Below are 21,681 nucleotides of genomic sequence, written 5' to 3'. Positions count from 1 at the left end.
GGCCATAGCAACCAACCAGATTCCAGCTTTCATTTGGCTTGGAAGTATAAAGCTGATTTGTTGCTTTGTTCAACTCCTCCTCCACATGGGGTGTAGTTAGCAGCAGCAACCAGTAATATTGTAGCTTCCTGACAGCCTATCAGATCACAGCTTTCATCTACTGCCCTGCATAGGAAATAACTAAGCTGGCAGCTGATTGGTTGCTGTTTTTCTCCTCAGTGTTGGTCGCTATGTTGAGGGGACATCTTGGGCACAGACTGACCGCCATGTCTAGTGTAGAGGTGCCAGACATGAGCCGACTAGAGGCCGTGAAGAGCCACGAGGAGGAGTATGGGGCCGGGGCTGCCCTGTGTTGTGGCCCCTTCTGCTCATGCTTTAAACCAAAAACAGTGGCCTCGGCGGGAGAGCTCCGGGCCCTGAAGGCTCAGGAAGGGTCCTCTCTACACGGTGAGCGGGCCGCAGAGCCCCGGACCATGATTCTGGGAGGACTGGACGCCTGGCTGAGCTTATACACCAGGTACGGTCAGGTAACCATGGCAATGGGGAGGGAGAAAACTGCCGCACACAACCAAATGGGGCCGCTACCTGGGGGCCACACGGGAAGGAAAAGCGCTAAAAACCCAGGAAAACATGGCCACCTTCACTCACTGATCCATTGTAACGAGCCGTCTGCCGTGACTGGAAACGTCCCTGATGCACCATAATTAGTGAGGAGCGAGTATACTCGTTACCCGAGATTTCCCGAGCACGCTCGGGGGTCCTCCGAGTATTTGTGACGGCTCAGAGATTTAGTTTTTGTTGACGCAGCTGAATGATTTACATCTGTTATTATTATTATTATTTATTGTTATAGTGCCATTTATTCCATGGCGCTTTACATGTGAGGAGGGGTATACATAATAAGAACAGGTACAATAATCTTATCAATACAAGTCATAACTGGTACAGGAGGAGAGAGGACCCTGCCCGTGAGGGCTCACAATCTACAAGGGATGGGTGAGAATACAGGAGGAGGAGGACCCTGCCCGCGAGGGCTCACAATCTACAAGGGATGGGTGAGGATACAGGAGGAGAGAGGACCCTGCCCGTGAGGGCTCACAATCTACAAGGGATGGGTGAGGATACAGGAGGAGAGAGGACCCTGCCCGCGAGGGCTCACAATCTACAAGGGATGGGTGAGGATACCGGAGGTGAGAGGACCCTGCCCGCGAGGGCTCACAATCTACAAGGGATGGGTGAGAATACAGGAGGAGGAGGACCCTGCCCGCGAGGGCTCACAATCTACAAGGGATGGGTGAGGATACAGGAGGAGAGAGGACCCTGCCCGCGAGGGCTCACAATCTACAAGGGATGGGTGAGGATACAGGAGGAGCGAGGACCCTGCCCGTGAGGGCTCACAATCTACAAGGGATGGGTGAGGATACAAGAGGAGAGAGGACCCTGCCCGCGAGGGCTCACACTCTACAGGGGATGGGTGAGGATACAGGAGGAGAGAGGACCCTGCCCGTGAGGGATCACAGTCTACAGGGGATGGATGAGGATACAGGAGGAGAGAGGACCCTGCCCGCGAGGGCTCACAATCTACAAGGGATGGGTGAGAATACAGGAGGAGAGAGGACCCTGCACGCGAGGGCTCACAATCTACAAGGGATGGGTGAGGAGAGAGGACCCTGCCCGCGAGGGCTCACACTCTACAAGGGATGGGTGAGGATACAGGAGAGAGGACCCTGCCCCCGAGGGCTCACACTCTACAGGGGATGGGTGAGGATACAGGAGGAGAGAGGACCCTGCCCGCGAGGGCTCACACTCTACAGGGGATGGGTGAGGATACAGGAGGAGAGAGGACCCTGCCCGCGAGGGCTCACAATCTACAAGGGATGGGTGAGAATACAGGAGGAGAGAGGACCCTGCACGCGAGGGCTCACAATCTACAAGGGATGGGTGAGGATACAGGAGGAGCGAGGACCCTGCCCGCGAGGGCTCACACTCTACAAGGGATGGGTGAGGATACAGGAGGAGCGAGGACCCTGCCTGCGAGGGATCACAGTCTACAAGGGATGGGTGAGGATACAGGAGGAGAGAGGACTCTGCCCGCGAGGGCTCACACTCTACAAAGGATGGGTGAGGATACAGGAGGAGCGAGGACCCTGCCCGCGAGGGCTCACAGTCTACAAGCTGTTAGCCAGCATAGGTACATGTGGGGGTTGTCTGGTTGCTAGGGAATCCCCACATGGAATCAAGCTGGCTAGTAGCTGTAAATCATTCAGTGGCGACGAAAACTAAATCTCCGGGCAGTCATAAATACTCAGAGACCACCCAAGCGTGCTCTCGAAATCTCGAGTAACGAGTATATTCGCTCCTCACTAATTATAATGAGCCGCCTGCTGTGAGCGATGGGGTCGGGGGGTGTCTGGCTCTAGTGATGGGTCGGGGGGGTGTCTGGCTCTGTAGTAATGGGATGTGGGGGTGTCTGGCTCTAGTAATGGGTCGGGGGGTGTCTGGCTCTGTAGTGATGGGATGTGGGGGTGTCTGGCTCTAGTGATGGGTCGGGGGGTGTCTGGCTCTGTAGTGATGGGATGTGGGGGTGTCTGGCTCTAGTGATGGGTCGGGGGGGTGTCTGGCTCTGTAGTAATGGGATGTGGCGGTGTCTGGCTCTGTAGTGATGGGATGTGGGGGTGTCTGGCTCTGTAGTGATGGGATGTGGGGGTGTCTGGCTCTAGTGATGGGATGTGGCGGTGTCTGGCTCTGTAGTGATGGGATGTGGGGGTGTCTGGCTCTGTAGTGATGGGATGTGGGGGTGTCTGGCTCTGTAGTGATGGGGTCGGGGGTGTCTGGCTCTGTAGTGATGGGATGTGGCGGTGTCTGGCTCTGTAGTGATGGGATGTGGGGGTGTCTGGCTCTGTAGTGATGGGATGTGGGGGTGTCTGGCTCTGTAGTGATGGGTCGGGGGGGTGTCTGGCTCTGTAGTGATGGGATGTGGGGGTGTCTGGCTCTAGTGATGGGTCGGGGGGGTGTCTGGCTCTAGTGATGGGATGTGGGGGTGTCTGGCTCTGTAGTGATGGGGTCGGGGGGGTGTCTGGCTCTGTAGTGATGGAATGTGGCGGTGTCTGGCTCTAGTGATGGGTCGGGGGGGTGTCTGGCTCTGTAGTGATGGGATGTGGCGGTGTCTGGCTCTGTAGTGATGGGATGTGGGGGTGTCTGGCTCTAGTGATGGGTCGGGGGGGTGTCTGGCTCTGTAGTGATGGGATGTGGGGGTGTCTGGCTCTGTAGTGATGGGGTCGGGGGGGTGTCTGGCTCTGTAGTGATGGGATGTGGGGGTGTCTGGCTCTGTAGTGATGGGATGTGTCTGGCTCTAACGATGGGGTTGGGGGGTGTCTGGCTCTGTAGTGATGGGATGTGGGGGTGTCTGGCTCTGTAGTGATGGGGTCGTGGGGTGGTGTCTGGCTCTGTAGTGATGGGATGTGGGGGTGTCTGGCTCTGTAGTGATGGGGTCGGGGGGGTGTCTGGCTCTGTAGTGATGGGATGTGGGGGTGTCTGGCTCTGTAGTGATGGGATGTGGGGGTGTCTGGCTCTGTAGTGATGGGGTCGGGGGTGTCTGGCTCTGTAGTGATGGGATGTGGGGGTGTCTGGCTGTAGTGATGGGATGTGGGGGTGTCTGGCTCTGTAGTGATGGGGTTGGGGGTGTCTGGCTCTGTAGTGATGGGATGTGGGGGTGTCTGGCTGTAGTGATGGGATGTGGGGGTGTCTGGCTCTGTAGTGATGGGATGTGGGGGTGTCTGGCTCTGTAGTCATGGGGTTGGGGGTGTCTGGCTCTAGTGATGGGATGTGGGGGTGTCTGGCTCTGTAGTGATGGGATGTGGGGGTGTCTGGCTCTGTAGTGATGGGGTCGGGGGTGTCTGTCTCTAGTGATGGGATGTGGGGGGTGTCTGGCTCTGTAGTGATGGGATGTGTCTGGCTCTAACGATGGGGTTGGGGGGTGTCTGGCTCTGTAGTGATGGGATGTGGGGGTGTCTGGCTCTGTAACGATGGGGTTGGGGGGTGTCTGGCTCTGTAACGATGGGGTTGGGGGGTGTCTAGCTCTGTAGTGATGGGATGTGGGGGTGTCTGGCTCTGTGGTGATGGGATGTGGGGGTGTCTGGCTCTGTAACGATGGGGTCACGGTGTCGCTCATGCTCTTTCTTTGTTGTCAGGAAGTCTTACACTGAACCCAGACAGCCGATTTGCTGCCTGATGGAGCCGCAGGGTCCTGTGTGGCTGATCCAGATGTGCCGAGCCTGCGCCACCCTTCACTACCAGCCCAACTTCATCGAGCACTGCCTCCTGGAGCCCCCCGACCAGAGACCCCACAGCAACACAGGACACGGTGTGTGAGGAATGGAACGTAGAAAGCACTGAAAAGAAAAGCACACGGCGGCCATGCTCTCCCCTCACTGCCATATTTGCCCTCATGTTCACCGAGCGGGGTCTCCCCAGCAGTAGAGATGAGTGAATTTGCTCGGGTTCCTTCTTATTTGGCAAGCTGCAGGGGAGCCCGGATTCTCGGATCGTGCTGGCTGATCGGCACCGCAGCTGCATGTGTCTCGTGAGCCTCCTCCTGCTAAGAAAGGTGGTCAGCTCTCAACTACTATTCAGACCCAAGTCCAGGCGCTCGGTGATTCAGACCGGCGCCACGTCTATTTCCACCGTCACTCCTGCCTGTTCTCGGTCTCCACCCCTCTCCTGTGATTGACAGCTCTGGCTTCATAGAGGAGAGATAGAGGGAAAGTGCAGAGAAATGATTGGCCGCCATGAAGGACCGAGCGCCTGGAATTGGTCTGAACAATCAAGTGCTGACAGATTCTCTTTAAATGGCTGATAACAGGGAGTAATAGATTGTAGGTCTTTTATTATATAAAATACTTCACGTGACACAACTACAATACATTAAAAAATAAAACTCAACTGAACAAAACATAAGAACAAAACTCCAATCAGACGACAGAATCACAAAGAAATAAACCAAAATGGAGAAAGTTCATGACCTACAAATCAGGGACAGGAAAGAAAAATTCAAAGAAAAAACTAAAAGGGAAAAAAAACCAAAATAACCATAACTACATGAATACCCCCGTAAAATAATAAACCGTATAAAATCATGTAAGACCCCCGGCCCAGCTTCATTCATACTACTATATACAACCCAACTACATTCACACCGTCCTATATACAATATTATATACAATATATACACTATAAACACATTATACTAAACCAAACACTATACAACACCGCAAACACAACAAAACCCTACTGGTCCCACTGCCTCACCTTACAGCCACCCCCTTACACCACCACATTCACCCTACAACAAACCTAAATACAATACAATGTACTAAATTAATATTTGTTTTTAATATATATATATTTAATTTATTTTTTGGGATAATTTTTTTTTACTATATATAAACACACGCCTACAGTAACTATCCTGCCACCCCTGATCCAGCTCTGGCCACAAAGTTCAGGAATTATCCGAGCTAGGATCAGGCCCCAAAGTTTTTCCCCAGGCGGGGCCAGGCCAGATCAGTCTCTTATCACTGCCATTGAACCCCCCAATCCCCCCACCCAACCTAACTAAGACCCTCTATTATACACACTATATACAATACACTATATACAACATATACATAAACCAACATCACAGAACACAACCTACATACTCACCACCCAAGGCTCAAGTTCGATGCCTGCAAACCTATTCAGGGACCAGAAACACAAAACAAAAACCTAGGGTGTAAAGACATCAGCCCACCACCAGGATATAGGAGCGCTAACGGACTAAGGCACCCCGAAGGAGAAACCCCTCCAGAGATGGGCCGCCCTCTGGGCACCCAGTCTTTCGCTCTCCAGAGAACGCACCTTAACCAGGGCACCTAGGATGCTGCTACAAACTTCATCTACACGGAGGATTTTACTCTGCGTCGAAACTAAAACTCGTGCGTTCCACGTGAAGTACCTGACCACTGCGCTGACTAAGAATAAAGTGGCTCGGTCCCTTCTCCCGAGGTCTCTGAACGCTCCATAGGCCCACTCGGCATAGGACAGAGTGGCCAGCCGTGGCCAACCAATGGAAGCGCCCACCCTGTTGTACACCTCTGTATTAAAAGGACAATGAAGCAGGAAGTGCTCCATGCTTACCAGCATGGTAGCACAAGCCTCACGGGGAGAATTCCGGTCCACGGAGCTCCTGTGCTTCAAATTGTCCCTCACATACAACTTACCTTGGAAGCAGCGCCAAGTCAAGTCCCAATACTTCTTGGGGATCCTGTTAGAATTTAACAAACTCAACCCAAGCTCTAGATCCCGACTTGGGCAGTCCTTGAGGACCAATGGTCTCTGAAAATGCGAAAGCAAGACCCGCATGTCGAGGAGTTTCCTCGGGAGGGACCTCACCTCCCACATTCCCAGACCCCACCGGCGCATCATTTTCAGAACCGGGGTAACATAAGCCGGGAGATGCCTCTGCGGTGTGCGAAGATCCTTCAATCTTTCCCGTCTCCCATTCCTGGAAGAAAGGCTGAAACCATCCCTTGCAGGAGAATACCCACGGAGAAGCCCTCTCTTTCCAGAGGTTTGCCACGTTAACTTTCATAAAGGTATTCACTAGGAACACCACGGGGTTCACCATATTCAACCCCCCTAGTCTCCTCATGCGGTAAGTGACCTCCCGTTTGACTAGGTTCAGTCTATTCCCCCATAACATCTGGAAGAACAGACTGTAGACCCCGTGTCCAGAGAGGCTCTGGCAAGACACAGACGCTGCCCAGGTAGATTAGCAAGGGGAGCAGGAAAGCTTTGTACAGGTCGACCCTTTCCCTCAGGGTCAAAGACCAACCCTTCCATTAGTCTACTCTTTGGGCGACACCTTTGATTCTGCCTTCCCAGTTTTTTGTGGGGTAATCACCCTGGCCAAATTCGATGCCTAGGACTTTGGCATGTTCTTGTGGTTCAGGGAGGGTGTCCGGAAGATCAAACGCAGGATCCCAGCCTCCCAGCCAGAGACTCTCACACTTGTCATGGTTGACCTTGGACCCGGATGCCACCGAGTAGCTCTCCACTTCTGACATTGCCACCATCGCCTCCTCTTGCAAAGAAACAAAGACGGTGATGTTGACCACGTAGGCCACTACCCTCAGGATAGCCTCACCACCGCCAACGGTCCACAATCGACCCTTCTGAGGAAGGGATCAATCGCAAAAGAGTAAAGCAAAGGGCTAAGAGGGCAGCCCTTGCAGACACCAGATCCTACCCTGAAAGGTTGTCCAATCCACTCGTTTACCAGAGGGAAAGTCTCAGCCCCTGCGTACAAGGTCTTCAACCAGTTCACAAACCCTCCAGGCAGACCATACCTCAAAAGAGTGGACTAGAGGTACTCGTGGTTGACCCGATCAAAGGCTTTTGCCTGATCCAGGGTCCGCAAGAACCCCTTCCAAAGGCCCGTCCTGCTTTGCTCAACGGCCTCTCGGACACCTAGAACAGCACTGAAAGTGCTACGGCCAGGACCAGGAACGCAACAGTGCTGGGCCTCCGAAAGGAGCCGCAGCGCAAACTTCACCAACCTCTTGAAGAGTATCTTAGCCAAAAACTTCCTGTCCACATTGAGAAGTGATATGGGACGCCAATTCTCAATGCGTGACAGATCCTTACCCTTTGACAAAATGATCACAGCTGACCTCCTTAATGACCTCGGCAGAGTACCCGAGGAGAGACCCTCATTAAACACCTGAGTCAAGAGGGGGACCAAGGAGTCCCTAAAGGTCCTAAAGAACTCGGATGTTAACCCCTTCAAGATCTTGGGATTTTCCGTGTTCGTTTTTCGCTCCCCTCCTTCCCAGAGCCATAACTTTTTTATTTTTCCGTCAATATGGCCATGTGAGGGCTTATTTTTTGCGGGACGAGTTGCACTTTTCCACTTTTCAATGACATTATTGGTTTTAGCATGTCGTGTACTAGAAAACAGGAAAAAAATTCCAAATGCGGTGAAATTGCAAAAAAAATGCAGTCCCACACTTGTTTTTTGTTTGGCTTTTTTTTGCTAGGTTCACTAAATGCTAAAACTGAGCTGCCACTATGATTCTCCAGGTCATTACGAGTTCATAGACACCTAACATGACTAGGTTATTTTTTATCTAAGTGGAGAAAAAAAATTCCAAACTTTGCTAAAAAAAAAAAATTGTGCCATTTTCTGATACCCGTAGCATTTCCATTTTTCATGATCTGTGGTCTGTTGAGGGCTTATTTTTTGCGTGCCGAGCTGACGTTTTTAATGATACCATTGCAGTGCAGATAAGTTCTGTTGATCGCCCGTTATTGCATTTTAATGGAATGTCGCGGCGACAAAAAAAACATAATTCTGGCGTTTCGATTAGCTACACTGTTTAGCGATCAGGTTAATGCTTTTTTTTATTAATAGATCGGGCGATTCTGAACGCGGCGATACCAAATATGTGTAGGTTTGATTTTTTTTTTATTGATTTATTTTAAATGGGGCGAAAGGGGGGAGATTTAAACTTTTATTTTTTATTTTTTTTTTCACCTTTTTTTTTTTATTTTTTTTATTACTTTTGCCATGCTTCAATAGCCTCCATAGGAGGCTAGAAGCTGGCACAACGCGATCGGCTCTGGTACATAGCAGCGATCGGCTCTGCTACATAGCGATCATCAGATCAGATCAGAAATGCAGGTGTGCTATGAGCACCGACCACAGGGTGGCGCTCACAGCTACCGGGTATCAGTAACCATAGAGGTCTCAAGGACCTCTATGGTTACTATACAGAAGCATCGCCGACCCCCGATCATGTGACGGGGTCGGCGATGTGCTCATTTCCGACCGGAAGTGCCGGGTAAATGCCGCTATCAGCATTTGACAGCGGCATTTAACTAGTTAATAGGCGCGGGCGGATCACGATTCTGCCCGCGCCTATTGTGGGCATATGTGAGCTGTTCAAAACAGCTGACATGTCCCGGCTTTGATGCGGGCTCACTGCCGGAGCCCACATCAAAGCGGGGGTTCTGACCTCAGAAGTACTATCCCGTCCGAGGTCAGAAAGGGGTTAAGCCATCCGGACCTGGTGATTTTTTGGGCCTGAGTCCATCGATCGCCAGTCTCACTTTCTCTTTGATCGCTTCTGCCAAACCACCCAGCGGGAGGTCAGCCCCTAGCTCAGGAACAGCTTCAGCCAAGAAAGCCGACATTCTGTCACAATCCAGTTCCTTCGTTCCCAAGACATGCGAGTAGTATGAATTAATGACCTCTAAGATCCCTGATCTGGACCTTCTCAGGGATTCCCTACTGTCTTATCAGCCCCGTCACTATCTTACTATTCACTGACATCTTGCAGCTTCTGTAAGGGTCGGGCGAGTAGTACTTCCAGTAATCCCTCTCAGAAACCAAAGATGCGTGCCTATAGGAACTGACACATCTTCAACAAGGATTTCACACTGGAGATCTAGTGGCTACCCCCAGTCGAGAAAAGATGCTTGAGTTTCCTCCTCAGGCTCTGATACAGGCGATCCCTGTTCAGGCTTCTGAGGTTCGAGAGTTGCCGGAAGAATCTCATCACCCGATGTTTGAACATCTCCCACCACTCTGACTTAGTGTTACTTAGGTTTATCAATGGTCCCAAGATAATTAACACACCTCAAAATCATGTTACAAAAACCCCCAATACCCAGAATATAATCCGGGAAACAAAAGGTGTGGACTACTCGTAAATTTTAAAATACATCTTTAATAAATATAATAAAAATACACAAAATACAAAACAAAACACAGGTAAAATTAACAGTACATATGGTAGGGGACAGCAAATAAGCTATATATAAGCTATATAACCCGATATAGCTTATTTGCTGTCCCCTACCATATGTACTGTTAATTTTACCTGTGTTTTGTTTTGTATTTTGTGTATTTTTATTATATTTATTAAAGATGTATTTTAAAATTTACGAGTAGTCCACACCTTTTGTTTCCCGGATTATATTCTGGGTATTGGGGGTTTTAGTGTTACTTAGGACCAGCAGCGGTACCTGGCTCTGAAGAAATTCCTCAAAGGACCGTCTTACAGCTTCTTCCTGAAGGAGTGACTAATTCAGCTTCCAATAACCTCTTTCCATCCGAGGAGTCTCTGTAACGCTCAGAGAAAACATAATCAAACCGTGATCGGAGAACTCCACCTCCACAATGGCGAGGAGATGGCCTCCTCCTTCAAATAAAACCTGTCTAACCTAGATCTGCACTACCTCTAAAAAAGGTGAATCCCGCGTGGCCTGTGTTGTGTCGGATGTGGACATCCACCAGGCGTGCCTCACTTACTATCCTATTTAGCGTGACGCAATCGTAAGCCAGCCGGTCTCTGGAACCTCCTCTATAACAGGGTCTCGTGACGTTGTTGAAATCCCCTCCAAAGACCACCTGCCGACTCGAAAATAAAAAAGGTTTGATCTTCATGAAGAGACACTTGCGGTTCCACTTGGACTGGGGACCGTAGATGTTAATAAGCCAAAGCTCCTGTCCCTAAATGGAGACATCTAGGATCAAGCATTCAACTGCTGCGGTCTTAAAAAGGACCGCCACCCCGCTATACGGCTCGGCCGCAAGAGACCAGTAGAAGGGCCCATGCCTCCACTCCCGCCTTTACGCATGGTTGGTAGGTCAGTCAACCAGGTCTGCAAAAACAAAATGTTGGCGTCAAGTTGGCCAAGAAAATGAAAGGCCGTGTACCTTGTCGCTTCTGACATTATGCGGGCAACATTAATGGTTGCCAGCATCAACAGAGTGGGTGCCGCCATCATGATTGCTTGAATTAGATAGCCTTTTTTTCTTCCCACCCCCAACAGTTTCACCCTCTTCCTCTGACAATGATGAGTTTTTAGTGCGCTTAAGACACACAGACTCTTCCATTCTCTCCTTACATACACTCTGGCCCTTGTCTTGTGGACCTGAGGTAGTCCCCCCCAAAGGGCCTTTTATTTGCTCCCTGAGAAGAAGACCCAGCGACCTCCTGAGCCCCAACTACCTTGAAAGCAACCTCCTGCTCCGGGTCCCCGTCGCCCCCTCAGGAGGGGAGTCCTTGAGGGCCCGGAACCAGTTGGAGAGATCCACCAGAGGGAGGGCGGCTGGAGCTTCCAATGGCACCTGGATCAGGGCTAGAGAGTCAGAGGGGTCGCACTCCAAGGAGGAGGCTCGAGGCCCGGACCCCCTCTTATCCTTTGTTGTTTTCCTGTTACCATTTTTCTTTTGCTGTGACCACTCTCCCTCATCCAGACTGTCACCGGATGAAGGTTCCTGGGAAGTCATGGTGTCCTTTTGCTCCTCGGCTTCAAGTCTCTTGACTTCCTCGCTTACTTCACTGTCTTTAGGATCCTCAGCTGCAAGTGAAGCACCCGGGTCAGAGTTTAGGGTCATTACTCCCTGCCCCCTGTTGCCATGGCATGGCTCCTGACACCTGATATTGGATGGCAGCAGCCTGCTCCTCACCGGTTCCCTGCCTCCTCTGCCCCTACTTGTCCATTCACCAGCGAGATTAGTCCCGGCTTTCGCCTGTCCCGCACTCGCCGCTTTCAGGACCGCATTGGCAAAGGAACGCGGACAGCAACGGAACAGGTGACTGAGGTCACCACACAAGTTACACCTAATCCTGACACAGGTAGCAGCAAGATCGCATTTCTGGGTGGTACACTGCGCACTGAAGTGTGTGGGGCTGCCGCACCTGTGACAGACCTTAGGCTGCCCCCGGTAGAAAATCAAGATCCTGTCCCTCCCCAAAAATGTTGAGGAAAGGATATGGGTAACGGTGTTTCCTGAAATCTTCAATTTCACCATGAAGGTCCAGGCCCCTGACCAGATACCATGGTCATCGAGGGTCTTCTCGGGAATACCGACGATGTCGCCGTATCGTCCAACCCAGGTGGAGATGTAAAAGGGGCAGCAACGCTTACCTGCCCAGGTCTCTGAGCAAATGCACTACAGGATGCAGCCAGCCCATGTGGCAAAGATATCGGCAACACAGGTGCAAAATACCAAATAGACAGCCACTCACAGTGTAACTATTAATGAAGGGGGTGACTGCTTAGTATGTGTTTGCACAATAGAGGCCTGTATAGGGCACTGTTCACATGCAGGTAATGCATAGTGTCTGGTTCTCAGCCTATTAGTCATGCCCATACTATTCAATTAGGTGGGCTGGCCAGTACTCTCTCAATGCATCCCAAGTGAACACCCATGGAGATGTCCATACAGGAAAGTGACTCGTTACTGGTCAAAACGGTCACCTTCCTGAGTTCTGGCAGGATATCGCAACTGGAAAGAAACCCTGCCATTCGGGGTGACCCTGAGCCAGCTCATGGCGAGACCAGAAAAGCTCAAGGCCCTCCGGTCTCACGAAGCTGACATCAAAGTAGGAGGTCCCATAGGGATGGATCAAGGCGAAGATGTCATATGCCATGAAGCCCATCCCCAGCAGGAGCTCAGCAACCTTTCACCGATCAGGACAGGCATCCTTGCTTACCCACTGGAGACGGGCCACGTTCCTACGGTTACCCCTCTGCCCCGGTGTCGGCAGAGACCAGACAGTCTCTGCCCCTCTATCTCGGAAGGCGGAAAGACCGTGTCTCTCTATCCAGAAAGATCAACCTCCCTCCCCTCTACATTGATGGAACTCTCCCCTTTCCTCAAAGTGTCCAGGAAGCGCTGCTGCAAGTCACCATCCCCAGGGTCACCAGACAAGGGCGCACTACTACCCCCAGCAGTGACAGCTCCTGAATAGCTTGGGCCTGAAGCCCTCGCCACTGCCGGGGGGGCAGTGGGACCACTACCTGCTTCCCCTCCACCAAAACCAGTGCTGGTCTCCTCATTCACTCCACCATTACTCCCATCATTTGTAACTTCAGTACTCCCATCATTCACTCCACTACTACTCCCATAATTTCCTGCACAGCTCCTTTCATTCCCCTTAGCATTACCACCACCTCCCGTCACCCCATTCCCATTACTCTCACCACCATTTGTTCCACTGTTCTCTGCACCTTCCACAGTCACATCCATTCCTTCCTCCCTTGTTTCTAGCCTCTGTACTCACACCTGCTGGACCGGGCGAGGGGTGCAGCACCACACCCAGTTTCCCTTGATCAGTGCTGGCTCCCTACTGTATTCCTGGAGCATCGTGCCCCCTATTGTCCTGGGCAGCCTGTTTGTCAGCCACCTGCTCTTTAGCTACAGACTTCGGGGGTCTAGTGTCCGAGGCACACTGCCCCTCTGTCGCAGCAGTGCGCCCAGTATTCTTGGCAGTTTTAGTTTTTCCCTGCTGTTTTTCTGCAGGAACAGTCCTGACACGCTCCTCCCCTGTCCCAGACACGTGCCTCTTCTGCTCTGTTGAGATGCACTGCATTGTCACAACAGTGCGCCCCCTTTTTGCCGCAACATGTGCCTCGGCCCTGCCCCCCAAACCCCCGGCGTCGGCCGGCTCAGCCGCAGTGAGCAGGGATGGAGTCTTCCCACACCGTCCCCCTCTCGCAATGGCATGGTTATCCCTCCCGCCCTCCTTGGCCCCGGTGGTAACAGGCTTAGCTGCAGAGGGCAGGGAAGGAAACTCCTCGGGGTCCCCTATGTCCGGCGCCGTGAGTACCTCCACAGCCTCGCCCCCTGCACTGTTCCCCGCACAGACGGCAGCACCGCCGGACGTCCTCCTCCTCTCCCCACCTTGCCTATGCTGTTGTGAATTTTGATTCTGGGCTCCCCCGGTGGCCGCTTGTGGAATTGGACTTGTCATCCTCTTTCCTGTTTCACCTGGTTCCATCAGTAGTGGGTGTCGCTATTTAAGCTCATTTCTCTGGTGGTTTCTTGCCGGTCAACAATGTTATCTGATGCCTCTCAGTGCTTGTTCCTGCTTCTAGACAACTACTAGATAAGTTGGACTTTTGTCCATGTTTTGTTTTGCCTATTAGTTCCAGTTCACAGCTGAAGTTTTGTTACTGTGTCTGGAAAGCTCTCGTTGATCAGGGATTGCTACTCTGGTGTTATGAGTTAATGCCAGAGTTTAAGGTAATCTCTGGATGGTGTTTTGTTAGTGTTTTTCTGCTGACCATGAAAGTATACTATCTGTCTTCTGCTATCTAGTAAGCGGACCTCAAATTTGCTAAGACTATTTTCCTGCTGCGTTTGTTGTTTCATCTGAACTCACCGTCATTATATGTGGGGGGCTACTGTCTTCTTTGGAATATTTCTCTAGAGGTGAGCCAGGTCTTATATTTCCCTCTGCTAGCTATTTAGGTCTTAGGCCAGAGCTGGGCATCTAGCGATAAATAGGTAATGCTACCTGGCTATTTCTAGTTGCGCGGCAGGCTTAGTTCATGGTCAGTATAGTTCCATCTTCCGAGAGCTTGTCCCTCTATAGGCTTGCTATGATCTCTGCCTGCAGAGATCACGACAGTTTGACCGGCCCATAAAGTGTTAAAGACCCAGGTTGAGAAAGGAGAGTTATAAGAAGTCTGCTGGAATTTTTTTTTTTTTTTTTTTTTCCTCCAGTCTGCCTTGCTGCAGTCTTTTTTCTCTCTCTCCTCCTAATCTCTGTATGGCTCTGTGTGCACCTGACAATCATGGATCTCCAGAGTGTAACTGCGGGTTTGAATAATCTCATCACGAAAGTACAAAATTTACAAGATTTTGTGGTACATGCTCCGGTATCTGAGCCGAGAATTCCTTTGCCGGACTTCTTCACAGGGAATAGAGCTAGCTTCCAGAATTTCCGAAATAATTGTAAGCTTTATTTGTCCCTGAAGTCTCGTTCAGCTGGAGACCCTGCTCAGCAGGTTAGGATTGTGATTTCCTTGCTCAGGGGTGACCCTCAAGATTGGGCCTTCTCATTGCCAGCAGGGGATCCTGCGTTACGCGATGTGGATGCGTTTTTTCTGGCCTTGGGCTTGCTTTATGAGGAACCTCATTTGGAACTTCAGGCAGAAAAAACTTTGATGGCACTATCTCAGGGGCAAGACGAAGCTGAAGTTTTCTGCCAAAAATTCCGTAAATGGTCTGTGCTTACTCAGTGGAATGAGTGCGCCTTGGCGGCAACTTTCAGAGAAGGTCTCTCTGATGCCGTTAAGGATGTTATGGTGGGGTTCCCTGTGCCTGCAGGTCTGAATGAGTCCATGACAATGGCTATTCAGATTGATAGGCGTCTGCGGGAGCGCAAACCGGTGCACCATCTGGCGGTGTCTATGGAAAAGACGCCAGAAAGTATGCAGTGTGATAGAATTCTGTCCAGGAGCGAGCGACAGAATTTTAGACGGAAGAATGGATTGTGTTTCTATTGTGGGGATTCTACTCATGTTATATCAGCATGCTCTAGGCGTACAAAGAAGCTTGATAAGTCTGTTTCCATTGGCACCATTCAGTCTAAGTTTATTTTGTCTGTAACCCTGATTTGCTCTTTGTCATCCATTGCCACGGACGCCTATGTTGACTCTGGCGCCGCTCTGAGTCTTATGGATTGGTCCTTTGCCAATCGTTGTGGTTTTGATTTAGAGCCTTTGGAGACTCTTATTCCTCTGAAGGGGATTGACTCCACCCCATTGGCTAATAATAAACCACAATACTGGACACAAGTAACCATGCGTATCAATCCGGATCACCAGGAGATTATTCGTTTCCTGGTGCTGTATAATTTACATGACGATTTGGTACTGGGATTGCCATGGTTGCAGTCTCACAACCCAGTCTTGGACTGGAGAGCAATGTCTGTGTTGAGCTGGGGATGTAAGGGTATTCATGGGGACTTACCTTTGGTTTCTATTTCGTCGTCCATTCCCTCTGAAGTCCCTGAGTTCCTCTCTGATTATCAAGACGTCTTTGACGAACCTAAGCTTGGGTCGTTACCTCCGCACCGTGAGTGCGATTGTGCCATAGATTTGATACCGGGTTGTAGATATCCAAAGGGTCGTTTGTTTAATCTGTCTGTGCCGGAACATGCTGCTATGCGGGAATATATAAAGGAGTCTTTGGAAAAGGGACATATTCGTCCATCTTCTTCTCCCTTGGGAGCTGGGTTTTTCTTTGTCTCAAAAAAAGACGGCTCTTTGAGACCATGTATTGATTATCGGCTTCTGAATAAGATCACTGTTAAGTATCAATACCCATTGCCATTGCTTACTGATTTGTTTGCTCGTACAGAGGGTGCTAAGTGGTTCTCTAAAATTGATCTTCGTGGGGCGTATAATTTGGTGCGGATCAGGCAGGGGGATGAGTGGAGAGATTGCATCACATCTGGGGGCAGGTTATGGACAATTTGAAGTTGTCCCAGGAGAAGACTCAGCGTTTTGCCAACCGTCATCGTCGTGTTGGTTCTCGGCTTTGTGTTGGAGATTTGGTGTGGTTGTCTTCTCGTTTTGTCCCTATGAGGGTCTCTTCTCCTAAGTTTAAACCTCGGTTCATCGGCCCTTATAGAATATTGGAGATTCTTAATCCTGTTTCTTTCCGTTTGGACCTCCCTGCGTCCTTTTCCATTCATAACGTTTTTCATCGGTCGTTATTGCGCAGGTATGAGGTACCTGTTGTACCTTCAGTTGAGCCTCCTGCTCCGGTGTTGGTTGAGGGTGAGTTGGAGTACGTTGTGGAGAAAATTTTGGACTCTCGTGTTTCCAGACGGAGACTCCAGTATCTGGTCAACTGGAAGGGTTACGGCCAGGAGGATAATTCTTGGGTCAATGCATCTGATGTTCATGCTTCTGATCTTGTTCGTGCCTTCCATAGGGCTCATCCTGGTCGCCCTGGTGGATCTGGTGAGGGTTCGGTGCCCCCTCCTTGAGGGGGGGGTACTGTTGTGAATTTTGATTCTGGGCTCCCCCGGTGGCCGCTTGTGGAATTGGACTTGTCATCCTCTTTCCTGTTTCACCTGGTTCCATCAGTAGTGGGTGTCGCTATTTAAGCTCATTTCTCTGGTGGTTTCTTGCCGGTCAACAATGTTATCTGATGCCTCTCAGTGCTTGTTCCTGCTTCTAGACAACTACTAGATAAGTTGGACTTTTGTCCATGTTTTGTTTTGCCTATTTGTTCCAGTTCACAGCTGAAGTTTTGTTACTGTGTCTGGAAAGCTCTCGTTGATCAGGGATTGCTACTCTGGTGTTATGAGTTAATGCCAGAGTTTAAGGTAATCTCTGGATGGTGTTTTGTTAGTGTTTTTCTGCTGACCATGAAAGTATACTATCTGTCTTCTGCTATCTAGTAAGCGGACCTCAAATTTGCTAAGACTATTTTCCTGCTGCGTTTGTTGTTTCATCTGAACTCACCGTCATTATATGTGGGGGGCTACTGTCTTCTTTGGAATATTTCTCTAGAGGTGAGCCAGGTCTTATATTTCCCTCTGCTAGCTATTTAGGTCTTAGGCCAGAGCTGGGCATCTAGCGATAAATAGGTAATGCTACCTGGCTATTTCTAGTTGCGCGGCAGGCTTAGTTCATGGTCAGTATAGTTCCATCTTCCGAGAGCTTGTCCCTCTATAGGCTTGCTATGATCTCTGCCTGCAGAGATCATGACACTATGCCCCGGACCCACTGCAGAGCCCGTGCCTTTAGGTTTGGTGGGGTTTACACAGGAGGTGGTAGGTGTAACATCAGCCATAGGTACATACTGGTAACTCACGTGCAGTCTCCTTCTTCTTCCTCTTTCTTGGTCTCCTCCATTGGTTCGTCCTCACCAAAGGAAAAGCGATTCAGGTCAACAGGAGACTCTAGCTCTCAGATCTCCCTCAGCAAACCACACTTCTCTTAGGCTGGTTTCACACTTGCGTTTTTGTCTGCAGCGTTTTTTGCACAAAAAACGCATGCGTTTTTTTTTCCTATATTTAACATTGAAAACGCATGCGTTTTTTTTGCACATGCGTTTGGTCGCGTTTTCAAACGCATGCGTTTTTTGTCTGCATGCGTTCATTTTCAAAAATGCTACCTGCAGTATTTTCTTGCGCGTTTTTTTGCCACGAAAAAATGCATGCGTTTTTTCGCGGCAAAAAAAATGCATTGCTGTCTATGTAAACGCATGCGTTTTTAAGCACATGCGTTTGTTTGCGCTAAAAACGCATGCGTTTTTATAGAAAAAAACCAGAAAACACACTGAAAAGCCACCCACCACCATCAAGGTGATAAAGGGATCCAAACCCTAACCCTAACTCTACCCCTAACCTCACCCCTAACCGTTTAATGAACATTTTCTGACAGTCATATTGCCACGTATTTAAGTGCCACGTATCACGTATTTCAGTGCCACGTATGCCACGTGCCACGTATTTAAGTGCCACGTGCCACATATTTAAGTGCCACGTGCCACGTATTAAAGTGCCACGTGCCACGTATTTAAGTGCCACGAGGCACATATTTAAGTGCCACGTGCCACGTATTTAAGTGCCACGTGCCACGTATTTAAGTGCCACGTGCCACGTATTTAAGTGCCACGTGCCACGTATTTAAGTGCCACGTGCCACGTATTTAAGTGCCACGTGGCACATATTTAAGTGCCACATGCCACGTATTTAAGTGCCACGTGCCACGTATTTGAGTGCCACGTATTTAAGTACCACGTATTTCAGTTGCACGTATTTCAGTGCCACGTATTTCAGTCACGTTTAGGGGTAGGGGTAGGGGTAGGGTTAGGGTTTTCTTGTTTTTTCTTGTGTTTTCTTGTGTTTTCTTGTGTTTTTCTATAAAAACGCATGCGTCTAAAAAACGCATGCGTTTTACCGCGTTTACATGCGTTTTTCACACATGCGTTTTTTTAAAAAAACGCATGCAGACAAAAACGCAAGTGTGAAACCAGCCTTACTCCGCTGACACTCCAGCCTGTGCTGTCGGAGTCCTCTGCCGTGCCCAGAGGCCACTTCCCTGTTGTCGGCTCTGCGACTCACTTTCCCGGCTTGTTCCACCACGTGGGACTCCAGTCACGATTTTGTCCTCCTCCTCGTCGCTTAGGACGCCGGCTGGCGGTTCTGAAGTATTTAACCCCTTCATTTCTGAGAACCGCTGCTGGTTCTTAAACCTCTCCAGGAAGGGATCTGCGCTGTTCTCAATCCCCTCCCGGAGGAGCACTAACTGGACCACCTCATCTCTGAGGGCTTTAAACCTCTGGGAGGTCGCGGGTCTTTCCTTGTTGGAGGCACGGGTGTTCAGGACCCAGGCCTCCCGCTGCTCCTCCTTTGGCCAGGTTAGTGCTTTGCCAGCATCCTCGTACTCACGCCACATGGCGACCATTCGGAAGAAGAAACTCGTGGACTCATTGGAGCTCATCTACCCCCAGGATGTTCCTGGGCTCTCCTTCCTCGGGCCTGGGGTTCCCCTGTCTCCCTCTCTGGGTGGACGATGAGCCATCTTGGGGTTGGAGTAGTTAGGTATGGTCTTCTTCAGCCGTCCTGATCTCCTCACTCCCTCTTCAGCTGGTTGCTCCTGCTGCTCTCTGTCCCCTGACGGCATACAACATAGGGGAACAGAAGCCTGGGAAGCCATGCCGGCCTGCCTCTCCCTGGGTAGAAGAGAGGCCAACTTCTCCTGGAAGTGCTGGAGCTCCTGAGGAAGGTGCTACTCCTAGCAGGGTGTGACAGGGAGTAATAGATTGTTGTCACCTGTCCTACAGTCTCCTCCCCAGTAATGGCTGAGTAATAGACTGTATCTCTCTTTTTTCCTCTCCGTTTTCAGTGCTGGTCGCATGTCCTCCTCACACTGAGTCAGCACCATCTCCATGAACGTGATCTTCTTGCACTTGGATCTGCTGGGCCCATTACCCACAGCCTGGAGCCCACTGTGACCGGTCACCCCAGGAGGTTGTGGGGAGTCTTCCCTTAACATTAATAATAAAGCATATGTTCTTTACCACAAGACCTGTCTGTGTTGATCAGTGAATTGACCCAGGACTCCCATTGTATGTCCTAGAGGGCTGCAGCTGTCCTGAAATCTGGGGTGACAGTCATGGTAGTAAACTCTTCCAGCATCATACAGGAGTCTGGCCCCCACACGGCAGGCAGGATGGATGCGCCCTTTTGTTTGATAATGCAGAGCCACATAAAATTAAAGTTTCTGCACCCCCCCCCCCCCCCCACTGTGATAGGGGCAGAAGCACTGTGCAGTGCCGTCATATGACATCAGCGCTGGATGCAGTCTGCTCCCTGGAGGCGGAGCTAAGGAGTATGAGCATGGGTGGGTTTAAAATTAATAAGAAAATACTTGAGCAGAAATATTGGTCCAAAGAAAAGCTCTGTCCTGACCGGTGACCATACAGTACTGGGGCACATGACAGGGTGGGGTACAACACAACCATGGCCCACTAACATGAATCGCCTGTGACACACTATCCTGAGGAAGTTGCAATTCATAAACCGGAAGAGCAGCCATTCATCCGCGCAGCCACGCCCACATCTCCACCCACATGTCACAAGTGGCAAACTCATAAAATTGACAACTTTGTGGCAACTACTTCACTATGTAAAACTCCGTCTATTTTTAAGATACAATATGGGGATAACAGAAAATAGCAACAAAATACAATTTTGTTTGCATAAATACCCACAGTCCAATCCTGCATTCACCGTCCTCCAAGTACAGTGAGTGTATAGACGCCATAAGGGAGTGAATAGTTTTACAAGACACCTGCCCCTCCCTCAGCACAGGTATCACACACCGGTCTCCTCCCTCCCATCTGCTGCTGGACACACATCCTGGCCGTAACCTGGAGCCGGAGACAGGATCTGCTAGTTGTTGTTAGTAACCAGATCTGTACACAGAGGAGAAGACAGCAGGGGAATCCGCCATGATCTCAGGTGAGCGATGGGGGCGGGGGATACACAGGGGTCTCTACATGATCTCAGGTGTATGCACAGGTGAGTGACAGGAGGACGGGGGATACACAGGGGTCTCTACATGATCTCAGGTGTATGTACAGGTGAGTGACAGGAGGACGGGGGATACACAGGGGTCTCTACATGATCTCAGGTGTATGTACAGGTGAGTGACTGGGGGATACACAGGGGTGTCTACATGATGTCAGGTGTATGCACAGGTGAGTGACAGGAGGACGGGGAATACACAGGGGTCTCTACATGATCTCAGGTGTATGTACAGGTGAGTGACAGGAGGACTGGGGGATACACAGGGGTCTCTACATGATCTCAGGTGTATGTACAGGTGAGCGATGGGGACGGGGGATACACAGGGGTCTCTACATGATGTCAGGTGTATGTACAGGTGAGTGACAGGAGGACTGGGGGATACACAGGGGTCTCTACATGATCTCAGGTGTATGTACAGGTGAGTGACTGGGGGATACACAGGGGTCTCTACATGATCTCAGGTGTATGTACAGGTGAGTGACAGGAGGATGGGGGATACACAGGGGTCTCTACATGATGTCAGGTGTATGTACAGGTGAGTGACAGGAGGACTGGGGGATACACAGGGGTCTCTACATGATCTCAGGTGTATGTACAGGTGAGTGACAGGAGGACTGGGGGATACACAGGGGTCTCTACATGATCTCAGGTGTATGTACAGGTGAGTGATGGGGACGGGGGATACACAGGGGTCTCTACATGATGTCAGGTGTATGTACAGGTGAGTGACAGGAGGACTGGGGGATACACAGGGGTCTCTACATGATCTCAGGTGTATGTACAG

At 50.4% G+C, this 21,681-nt stretch overlaps 2 protein-coding genes across 3 annotated transcripts in view; both read left to right on the top strand.

Moving 5' to 3' along the window:
- The first annotated feature begins 67 nt into the window (after positions 1-67).
- LOC143817500 (uncharacterized) lies at positions 68-19,879 on the top strand. Its single transcript, XM_077298969.1, has 3 exons — positions 68-517; positions 4,191-4,363; positions 19,711-19,879. Exons 1-3 carry the CDS (start codon positions 231-233, stop codon positions 19,755-19,757), a joined length of 507 nt encoding a protein of 168 aa, XP_077155084.1. The 5' UTR covers positions 68-230; the 3' UTR covers positions 19,758-19,879.
- Positions 19,880-20,719: 840 nt separating this feature from the next.
- LOC143817498 (uncharacterized) overlaps positions 20,720-21,681 on the top strand; it is a 66,620-nt gene continuing 65,658 nt past the window's right edge. For both annotated transcript variants that reach the window (XM_077298966.1, XM_077298965.1), the window contains exon 1: positions 20,720-20,828. The gene's annotated coding sequence lies outside the window, so the exon portion shown is untranslated. The remainder of the gene's footprint in view (positions 20,829-21,681) is intronic.

The sequence above is a fragment of the Ranitomeya variabilis genome, chromosome 3, assembly GCF_051348905.1.
Source record: "Ranitomeya variabilis isolate aRanVar5 chromosome 3, aRanVar5.hap1, whole genome shotgun sequence".
Classification (NCBI taxonomy): domain Eukaryota; kingdom Metazoa; phylum Chordata; class Amphibia; order Anura; family Dendrobatidae; genus Ranitomeya; species Ranitomeya variabilis.
The sequence above is the reverse complement of the archived record's forward strand: the minus strand, read 5'-3'. Positions and strand labels throughout refer to the sequence as shown.

Bases quoted from the DNA above. Each gene is read 5' to 3' on its own strand.
- LOC143817500 (XM_077298969.1), top strand. From the start codon at position 231: ATGTTGAGGGGACATCTTGGGCACAGACTGACCGCCATGTCTAGTGTA. The intron at 518-4,190 runs GTACGGTCAGGT...CTTTGTTGTCAG, and splicing joins TGGCTGAGCTTATACACCAG to GAAGTCTTACACTGAACCCA. The intron at 4,364-19,710 runs GTGTGTGAGGAA...CTCCGTTTTCAG, and splicing joins CCACAGCAACACAGGACACG to TGCTGGTCGCATGTCCTCCT.